General features: G+C 38.3%; 1 protein-coding gene across 3 annotated transcripts in view; it reads left to right on the top strand.

Annotated features, from left to right (window-relative positions):
- Acap2 (ArfGAP with coiled-coil, ankyrin repeat and PH domains 2) overlaps nt 1-9,991 on the top strand; it is a 137,051-nt gene that overhangs the window by 50,036 nt on the left and 77,024 nt on the right. For all 3 annotated transcript variants that reach the window (XM_004643996.2, XM_023704133.1, XM_023704134.1), the window contains exon 2: nt 3,722-3,779. In XM_004643996.2, coding sequence (XP_004644053.1) covers nt 3,722-3,779 — 58 coding nt within the window. The remainder of the gene's footprint in view (nt 1-3,721; nt 3,780-9,991) is intronic.

The raw sequence follows: 9,991 nt of genomic DNA, 5'->3' as shown, positions 1-9,991 counted from the left end.
CTGAGTTCCTCTATACCTTTCTGCAGCTGTTTCTTTCTTTCAGAAGCTGTTGATTCATTGCTTTCAGCTGTGTGATTCCCGATTTGTTCTGTGTTAGTGTCCTCTGCCCTTGTTATGGGTGGGCTTGGGTTCTGAGATTGCAGTTTGCTCCTTCTCATTGTCATTTTGTGTAGCACTGTCTTCTGACCTTTGTTGTAGGTCTTTGTTGCAGTTATAACCTTAGCACCTACTGCAGTTCAGGTGCAGATCTACAAATTTGGATTTATCCAGCTGTGCCTGGTTTGGGTCTGGCTGCTGTGTTCAGCTCCTTCCTGCTGCTGCCCTTGGGGGTGAACCTGTTGTGCCTCTCTGGCAAGATGTTCTGCTCTTGGACTAGCTGGATGGTTCTGTCCCCTACACTCTCTGCAGGGATTGCAGCTGCAGGGTTTCACCCCAGGCCTGTATGCCAGGCTTGAGCTGAGTCTGGAGGGGACAAAGTGGATTAAGGGGGAGAGGCCGCTCTCCCATACACTCACTGGGCCTGGGCTAGGACTGGATCTGGGGGTTCCCTGAACGTGCCAGAAATACCTACTCGATGGGCAGGGTGGGGGGGGGTACTATAGAGTGGTGGTGGGCGTCCCAAGGGTGTGAAAGAGGGTCTCACCCACGCTGTGCCTGGGCTGGGACTGGTAGGTCCCGCAGGTGAAGTGTAGCCAGAAGGTTTCCCACACAGTCACCGGGCCTGGGCTAGGACTGGATCTGTGTGTTCCCGGAAGGTGGCAGAACTTTCTACTTTGCGGGCGGGGTGTAGGAGGTGCTATGGAGTGGTATGGGGGCGTCCCAAGGGCGTGAAAGAGGTCTCACCCAAGCTGCGCCTGGGCTGGGACAGGTAGGTCCCGTTGGCGCAGGGTAGCCGGAAGCTCTCCCACACACTCTTGTTTCTGATTTTTAATAAATTTTTAAAATACGTGATTTTTTTTTTTTTAAGCTGTTTCTAAAAATATATCCTCATGGGTTATCGGCAGTGATTTGCTTTTTGTTTGCATATGCTTTTTGTTTAGAAATCTGATTTTTTCCCCCTTGGTTTACAAGTATAATTCATTCTAGAGTTGTATTTATTTATTTATTTATTTATGGAACCAGGTATTGAATTCAGAGCCTGCAAGTGCTTATTCTATTGAGCCATCTCCCCGGCAACTAGAGGTGCATTTATAATCCAGAACATTTGTATATTAAGTACATTTCCCCATAAAAAATAAAGGAAACTCAGGTGATTCATCTCATAACCCAAAAATATTCATATAAAAGTTACAATACTTTAAGATAATATAAAATAATAAAAACAGAGAAAAAAATTAACTTTCACTTACTTTTCAAGAGAGAAGTGAGTTATTGTGTAGGACAACTTTTCACTGTCACTAACAGAATCGCTGCTATTTTCTCAGTGGAATCTTTTTCTTTTCATGCAGTTTTAATAAGGAATCTAGCCAATGCCTCTTGCTTTTGCTTCCATTTGAGGTTTGTGCCAAAATGTGATTTTGCATTGTTGTTAAACAGAATTGTTGCTCATGCGGCTACAGCCTTATTCAGGTGTTGCTCTTCTACAAAATTTTGCACTGTTTCCCTCATTTTACACATCTTCCTAACATCGTTTTAAGGGAGAGAGGGATTCATCTTTTTCTCCTCTTCCCTTGCTGAAGAGCTTTTTCATAACTTCCTGTTGTTGGTAGATGATTACCCACAATCCTTGAGAGAGAGAGAGAGAGAGAGAGAGAGAGAGAGAGAGAGAGAGAGAGAAAAGAGAGAGAGAGAGAGGCAGGCAGGTAGGCAGGCAGGCAGGCTGGCTGGCTCAGTTGTGATCATGTAACATTTATTATCATACACACTTCAGCCATTAACCATACTAATAAATGTCTGGAATCTCATGGCCATCACTTTAAGCACCTCTTGTAATTGTAGAGACCAGAGGTAACTTGGATTAATCTCATGACATTGAAATCAATTTAGTATTAAAATATTTGTACAATGTTTTCTTTACCTGATGTACACATGTCTGGCAGACTCTGCTTATCTTGCAGAATACTCACAGAACAAGTTACTAGCGATTCAAGGTTTTACTATATTCAAAAGCTACTCATTACAAGTATCAGTAAAATGGGAATAAATGAGAATTACTAAATTTTACAGAGAGCATTTACAAAATCCTGTAGCTTACATGAATCTGAGCCTGAATGTTTTCCTCTTACCTCAAGAACTAGGCAACAGTCCTGCTTTATACCACTTTAACATAGTGCTGAAAGTATTAATCAGTGCACTAAAGCAAGAAAAGAAAATAGACATACAAAAAGGAAAGAAAACCATTGCTATTTTCAGATGACGTGATGTCTTCTATTGAAAATCTAAAAAATATACCAAAACAACAACAACAAAGAAAAACGGCCCTGTAACTAAAATTTGATTTTAGCAAAGTCATAAGATGTAAGATAAGGGCCGGGGAGGTAGCTCAGTGGAATAAGCACTTGCCTGGCAAGCTCAAGGACCTGAGTTCAATCCCCGGTTCCACACACACACACACACACACACACACAAAGATATTAGATAAACCCACAAAATTCAATTGAATTTCTGTGTGCTCTCATTGAAGATATGGAAACAATAATTTAAATCACAATATCATTTCTAATGATTCAAAATATTAAATACCCAGTATAAAACTAACAAAAACATGCAGGACTCAAAACTAAAAACTACAAAATTCTGATGAAAGAAATCAATATAAATGAATTTTGAATTTAAACATAGTAAAGCTGCCAGTTTTACCTAAATGACTTATAGATTTGCTGAAATTTGTATCAAATACTCAGCAATCTATTTTACAGGTATGTAAAAGATTACTTTAAAATACAAAATGGAATATAAAACACTTGAAGTGGAACTTGGCAGACAGTGAAAGATATAAATGTCAGTGAGTGTTACTATTATTAATGGTGATAGTTGTAGCACCATTCTTACATGAATGTGGAAATCTGATTCTTTGTAAGGGTCATTCATTGTCTTAGTTACTCTTCTCTTGTTGCTGGGACAAATACCCGACACTCAAATAAAGGAAGGAGAGGTTTATGTAGCTCAGTTACTGGAGGTTTCAGTCCATACTCATCTGGGTCCAACGCAGAGCAGCACATAGCAGAAAGCAACCCTTCATGCTGGCAGCAAAGAGCAAATGCACAAGGGAGGAGGAGCAGCAGCTCAAGCAGCTAGCTTCTCTTCCCACTTTACATTGTAATGCAAACTACCTGCCCCAGGGCAGGTGCAGCATCCACACCCACAGTAATGGATCACAAACTCCAGAAGCTGCCCCAAGACTGCATGAGGCTCTGGGGGGACACCTATACAGAAACCATAACAATCATCTTTAAAATTTTTTTTGTAATAGAGGTAGGATTTGTGATTACTTATTAAATTGTGTCTTTTCTGTGTTTTTTAGCATCTTGCTACAAACTATATTTTTAAAATATATGCTAAGTAGTTCTAAATTATCTTATTAATTAATATGAATAATAAAGTCAGCCTGTGTTCTGTCGTTGTGCTAAGCAATATTTTTATTGACTCCTGTATTGCATGATTATGAAGCATTTGTTCTTTATTCTAAGGTATCTGCCTTCTCACTAGAGTGAAAAGTTATTTTTCTTAAGAGTAAAGTGTATCTTTAAACAATGAAATAACTTATATTTAATTTTTTTAGGGCTGCTTTGGAAGAAGTAGAAGGAGATGTAGCAGAATTGGAACTAAAACTCGACAAGGTACACTTTAAATTTTTAATTTTTAAAATATTCTTATCTTCCATAAAGTATTAATGCCTGTAGTACTAGTTTATCTTACATCTCTCTGATGGTAGGTGCTATGATCTCAGTTTTATAAAAGAGTAAATTAAGGCTAGGAACATTATTTACTTGATGAAAATCTGATCTTAAAAGTGCGAGAGTAAGAATTTGTATCCATGGCTGGCTTCAAAACTGGCATCCTTTATGTTGCTGGAGGGTTATTCTGGGCTTTTTCCTCCAAAGATGGTGTCTGTCTTTTTTAATGCTTAATAAGTGTCATATGTACATACGCTGGCCATTCTTGTTTATGTAGGTGTGACCAGGTTTAAATGCAAATAAAATTTGAAATATTCCTTCCATTTTTAAAGTAATGCCAAAAACACTTGTAAACTTCATAATTGATGTAGTCATGTTTTGTATAAGGGTAAAATGTACATGATTTCTACATTTTATATTAATTATTGATAGTTTTGGTATCTATCTAAAGAAGCATTCATTGCCTGCTAAGAACCAGGCAGAAGTATTACATAGAATAAGAAATGGCTTTGACTCCATTTGTTTAGGTGTTCTTTGGTAACTATTGTTTAGTAAAATATTTTAAATTTCTAGAGATAAGTCACATGTATATATTTAAAATCCTTTTTTCTGGAAATAATTTTCTATTTATATGATTATTGTTGTAAATGATATTGCTTTGTGAAGGAGTGCTTCTCAAAGCTTACTGTGCATAGGAGTCACATGAAAATCTTATTTTAGGAAAATATAGATTCTGATTTTGTAGATCGGGGTACCTGAGATTCAGTGTTTGTAAACAGATTCCAGCTGCCTCACAGTGTTGGCTGTGGACTGTACTTTGAGTAGCAGGATATAATGTATATTAGACTAAATGCTCTGAAGGATATTCTCAAATGTTTTGAGATCACAAAATAATTATAGTACTATATATTATGTATAGTATAGAAACTGTACATAGCAGTAGTATTAGTTACATATGTAAAACAGACTAGCAATTTAGAAAATTTTAGTGTTTATATTGTGTTCTCTATAAAAATGTTTAAATTTAAAATTTTTAGTTTTTTTTTTTTTTTTTTTTTTTTGAGACAAATTCTCACTATGTAGCTCAGGCTGACTTTGAATTCTATATGTAACCTAGGCTGGCCTCAAACTCTTGGTAATTTTCTAGCTTCAGCTGGGATTACAGGTATGTGCCACTATCCCTGGCTGTACTCTATAATTTTTAAAGCTGTGTGGTGGTGTGTACAGTATTTTTTATTTTTACAATAATTTTGTGAGGTAGGTAGGAAGGGCATTATCATTTTCACCTTACAGATGAGGATTGCAAAGCCCAGAAAAACAAAGGCTACTCACTTCACATGACAGAGTTAGAGGATGCAGAGCAGAAGCCCTGTGCTTCATTAGTTTAGTGCCCCTTGTGTGTACCTCAGGGCCTTTGGAACCTGTGCTGGGGGAATGCGTACTCTAGGCAACTTTCTAAGGAATAATAACAAGCTTCCGGACAAGTGTTTTGTTTTATTTTATGTATGTATTTATTTATTGACGGACCCAAGGATTGAACTCGGACCCTTGAGCTTGCCAGGCAAGTGCTTATTCTACTGAGCTATCTCCCTGGCCCCAAAGATTTTTATTTTATTTTATTTTTTTTGCGGAACCGGGGATTAAACTCAGGCCCTTGCGCATGCCAGGCAAGCGCTTATTCTACTGAGCCATCTCCCCAGCCCTCAGACAAGTGTTTTAAAGAATTATTATTTTAATTTTGGGTAAGTGTATTATTTTCAAATATTTTCCTTTGTTTTCTAATTAACAATTATATGTGTGAGCTCTTCAGTTCTATTTTGTTTTTTCACCCTGAAGCATTACATTTATTTTCAAGTACTTGTTGAAACAGAATTTTAAACCCTTGAGGTAGACAGCAGACAATGCAGTTTTAATTTTACAGTAAATTTATGACAATATACAGAAGGCCAAATCTTTTTAGAGAATCTCAGAGTGGTATAATAAAAGCTAGCTATTCTTGTTATGTACAATTGCATCTAAATAAAATGTAACACTATACATGGGACATACAGTCTTCAAAACTTAAAGTACATAAACAGAATCTGACAGTGTTTTTGCTTTTATGAGCAGTTTTTTTTCTGTCTCTCTCCTTCTCCCTCTTACCTCCCTCCCCACTCCTTTCCTGTCCCCTTCCTTCCTTCCTTCCTTCCCAGTCTCCTTCCACTCTCTTTCCAATCTCTCTCCTTTCCTTTTACTCCCCCATCATTTGCTTGTGGTCAGCGTACACTGTACTTGGAAAGTGGAGGCAGGAGAATCATGAGTTCAAGGCCGGCCTGGCAGCTTAGGCAAAATAGAATGATGCTGTTTTTAGGGGGAAAAAAAAAATAGCTAGAGATGTAGCTCAGTGGCTGAATATGTCCAAGGTTCTAGGTTCAATCCTTAATACCATCAAAAAGAAAAAAATTAAAATATTGACTTTCATTGATAAGAAGAAACTCTAAAGCTCATTTTGTAGTCTCTTACCCAAAGGGCTATGAAGGGCATGGTAGAAACTTGACAGCATTTGAGGTAGCTTTCATTTTTTCCCTTTTCTCTGCCCCCAAGGTTCCATGCTTTGATGTTTTTTTGGCTTTAAGATCTGATCCCTTATAAAATGTACTTCCCTCAAACTGTTAAGCTGTTGTCATTTTTACTTTAGAACTGTGGAAAGGTGGTATAGAGAAAAAAGGCTGAGAGGAGCAATGACTCTTTGTTAGTAAGGGTGTTGGCATTGAAAGACTAAGGGGGGACAGGGCTGGGTTGCTCTAAGTGATTTCATAACTGTGCAAGACAAGTTCTACCTGTCGTATCATTGTAGATCATGTCAGTGACAGGTTAAACTAGCTTGATGACTTGGCTCACACTTATTTTGCTTATAATGTATGCTATCAGTAGTTACATTCTTTCTAGTAATTAGTGCTTCATGAGCACTATTGTTTATTGAGGCCAATTACTGATCCATTCTGCAAGGTGTTCTGGCATCAGCAGCACCATAACGCATCAGAGTTGCCGTCTGGATGTAATCTTTGTTGCATCTTTTCATTGGTATGCCTCTTCCTGTTAAGCAGACACCTTTTATACTTAGCTCAAATGCTGGCAAACTTTGGGTGTGTGTGTGTGTGTGTGTGTGTGGCACTGTTTTTTCATGTTACTCCACTTAAACTATTAATATAATTGTAATTTTTGATTTGTAGCATAGCATAATAGTTCAGAGTACGAAGCCTGGAGCTGTCTGGATTTGAGTGTGGCTCTACCATTTAGTAGCTACATGACCTTGGACAAGATCTCCAGTCTTTCTGTGCCTCAGCATCATCTCCAAAAATGAGGAAAGTGTGTGTGTCTGTCTGTCCCTCCCTTCCTGCCTGCTTGCCTGCCTGTCTGCCTCCATCCCTTTATCTGCCCCTCCCTCCCTCTTACAGAGTTCTTCTGATACTAGGAGATAGTACATGTAAAGTGCTTAGCATGGTTAGCATATGGCAAATTCTACACAAACTTTGATCATGATGTCTCTTCAAGAGACTACTGGTCGGGCAGGGGAGAGAGCTCAGTGGTTTAAGCACCTGCCTGGTGATCATAAGGTCCTGAGTTAAATCTCTGGTACCACAGGAGGAAAAAAAACCAAACAAGAGACTACTGGCTTCTTAAAGACAGAGATTGTTTTATTTATTATTTTAATTTTATGTATTTAGTATAGGGTCTGACTATGCAGCATGGACTTGTAGTGATCCTCCTATTTCAGCCTCCCCACTGCTGGGATTATACGCATGTACCACCATGCTCCGACTTGGTGGCCGGCTGTGTGTGCCTGGGCCAGCACAGCATGTGGTACTGGGGATTGAATCTGAGTCAGGCGCACAGACCATTAAGCTATCTCTGCAACCCCAGAGATTGTTTTTAAAAGAAAAGCCAACAAAACAGCACCAAAAGACCCTCATTTATTTTGCACTTACTGGATATAAAACCATATGTTTACTTATTGCACAGTTGGTATCACCCTGAATTACATGTGAAAGAATGAGAATTAGAGGAGATAATACATATTCAAAACAAGTTAGCAAATAAATGGTATTTCTGTCATCTGGCCAAGTGCCTATGACAAAGTAATGCTTTGGTAAAAAACTTGTTGAGTGGATGCCTTAGGGCCACTACCTAGATTCACTTGATGTTTACTCTTAGGTAGAGGTCTGCCCTCTGTGACCTCCTGTTGGTAGTGGCTGTCCTCTACTAAGGCAGAGCCCCAGTCTCTCTCTGGGCTTTCCCCCCCTTCTTTCACTGTTCAGTGCCTCCTCCTGGATGGCTGCATATGTGTGTTTATACTTAGGAAGTTCGTGGACTCCTGGGATTGTGACCTCTGTGATCCATTTTCCACAGCTGTATTCTGTGCCTGCGCACTCAGAATTGTAATCTCTGAAATCTGAAATGCGTAGTTCTGCTCTCTGACTAATACCTCTGGTCCTTCAGGTTCCCGGCCTCACTGTTGCATTTGTTCACCAAGCTTGCCTAGACCTCTGTTCTTTCAATCTGTGTGCTTACAATATTTTAGATAATTTTAAAATTCCCTTCAGTGTACTTTTCAGGTAATTTTTTTAGTGGGTGAATTACTGTACATGCCATTGTGTGGCTACAGCACCTATGTCCATCCAGTTGTCAACTGATGGTCATTTGGGTAGTTTCTCTTTTGGGTCTATTGTGAATTATGCTACTGTTAACTCTTTCAGTCTGTTCTTAATTTTATATATATTTTTTTCTTTTCTGAGACCTCTATTTCTTTTCCATAACTCCAACTTTACAGAAATCTACCTTTTTGAGATGGGATCTTGCTTTGTTTTCCAGGCACATTTGTTTCTCAAGTGATCCTCCTGCCTCACCCTCCAGAGTCCTGGGAAGGACTAGAGAGATGCATCAAGATACAGAATTTTCTTTGTCTTAAATCAGTCTGTTTGTCCATCTCTGATCTGCTCCCTTCTTGGATTATAAAGTCTTATAGGAAAAGTTTTACCATTGTTTGGTGAAACCACTTGGTGGAGCTACACAGTCCTGAAATTTGTGATGCAAAACAATTTTTCTAAAACCCACTCAAATCCTTTTCTTGTTAATGTTACCATTTTCTTAAGGTGGACCTCTTTTTTCTTCATTCTTAGGATAATGACCTTCATTTTGCTTGGTGGGAATATTATTTATTGCTCCTAATCTCAAAATTTAGAATCTGTTCTTTTGTGTTTTGTTTTTCTTCCCATTTCTCCCATAATGAAAGTATTTCTTTTTCTGTGCAATTTCAAACCCTCTGCCTCTGTAACTTGCTTAGACTTTCTTCTCTGTTACCTTCTTAAGTAGACATGCTGGTTTGCTTTTTAGTAAAACAAAGCAAAAGCCTTTTTACTGAAGTGGATGCCACTTGAACATATACTCATAAGTGAAATAAACCTGACACAGATGTGTAAATACCGTATAGTTTCCCTAGTATAAGAACTCAAAAGAAGAAATGCAAATAGAAAGGTATAATACAAGTAAAAGGAAAGCAGGATCTTGAGGACTAACTAATCAAGAGAGGGAAAGGAGAAGAGCTAGGAAACATGACAATATCAAGCCATACAGTTATATGTAGAGGATGGGCTAGGGAATGATCCTGAGACTCTCCAGAAGATTTTTGAATCTAACAGTTAACTGGAAACATTCTCACCCTGACTATATATACTGATACCTGTGAAGTAAGCAACTGCACTGAAGATGGTAATCTGTAATAGTAGTTTCATGTTTGGAGTGCCTGTCATTCTGGTCTTCTGAATATGGGCTGCTTGTCATGCCATGCCAGTTGCTGCTGTGCTGTCTCTTGGGTAGATGATTGTTCAAAAAGAAGGGGGTGGTGAATGAAGGCAAGAGATAGGAAAAGGAATATTGTGGGACTGTCTTGCTTCAAGGTTGTATATGGTTAGATTTTTGGGTTTATGTGTAATCATAAGAAATATATAATTCTTTATGCCTATTTTTAAAAATATATTCTAATTTTTAAATGTTTTTTCATCATATTCTATAGGGACATAAAGTTCAATATATTGATACTTGATGAAAAATACCTGTTCCATGTTATGCCTAAGATGTTTGATATTCAGACAGATAGTGAGGTTAAGCTTAACAGC

The sequence above is a fragment of the Octodon degus genome, unplaced genomic scaffold (assembly GCF_000260255.1).
Source record: "Octodon degus isolate 3935 unplaced genomic scaffold, OctDeg1.0 scaffold00189, whole genome shotgun sequence".
In the NCBI taxonomy this organism is placed as follows: Eukaryota; Metazoa; Chordata; class Mammalia; order Rodentia; family Octodontidae; genus Octodon; species Octodon degus.
Note: the sequence above shows the minus strand (reverse complement) of the source record. Positions and strands in the feature narration are given on the sequence as shown.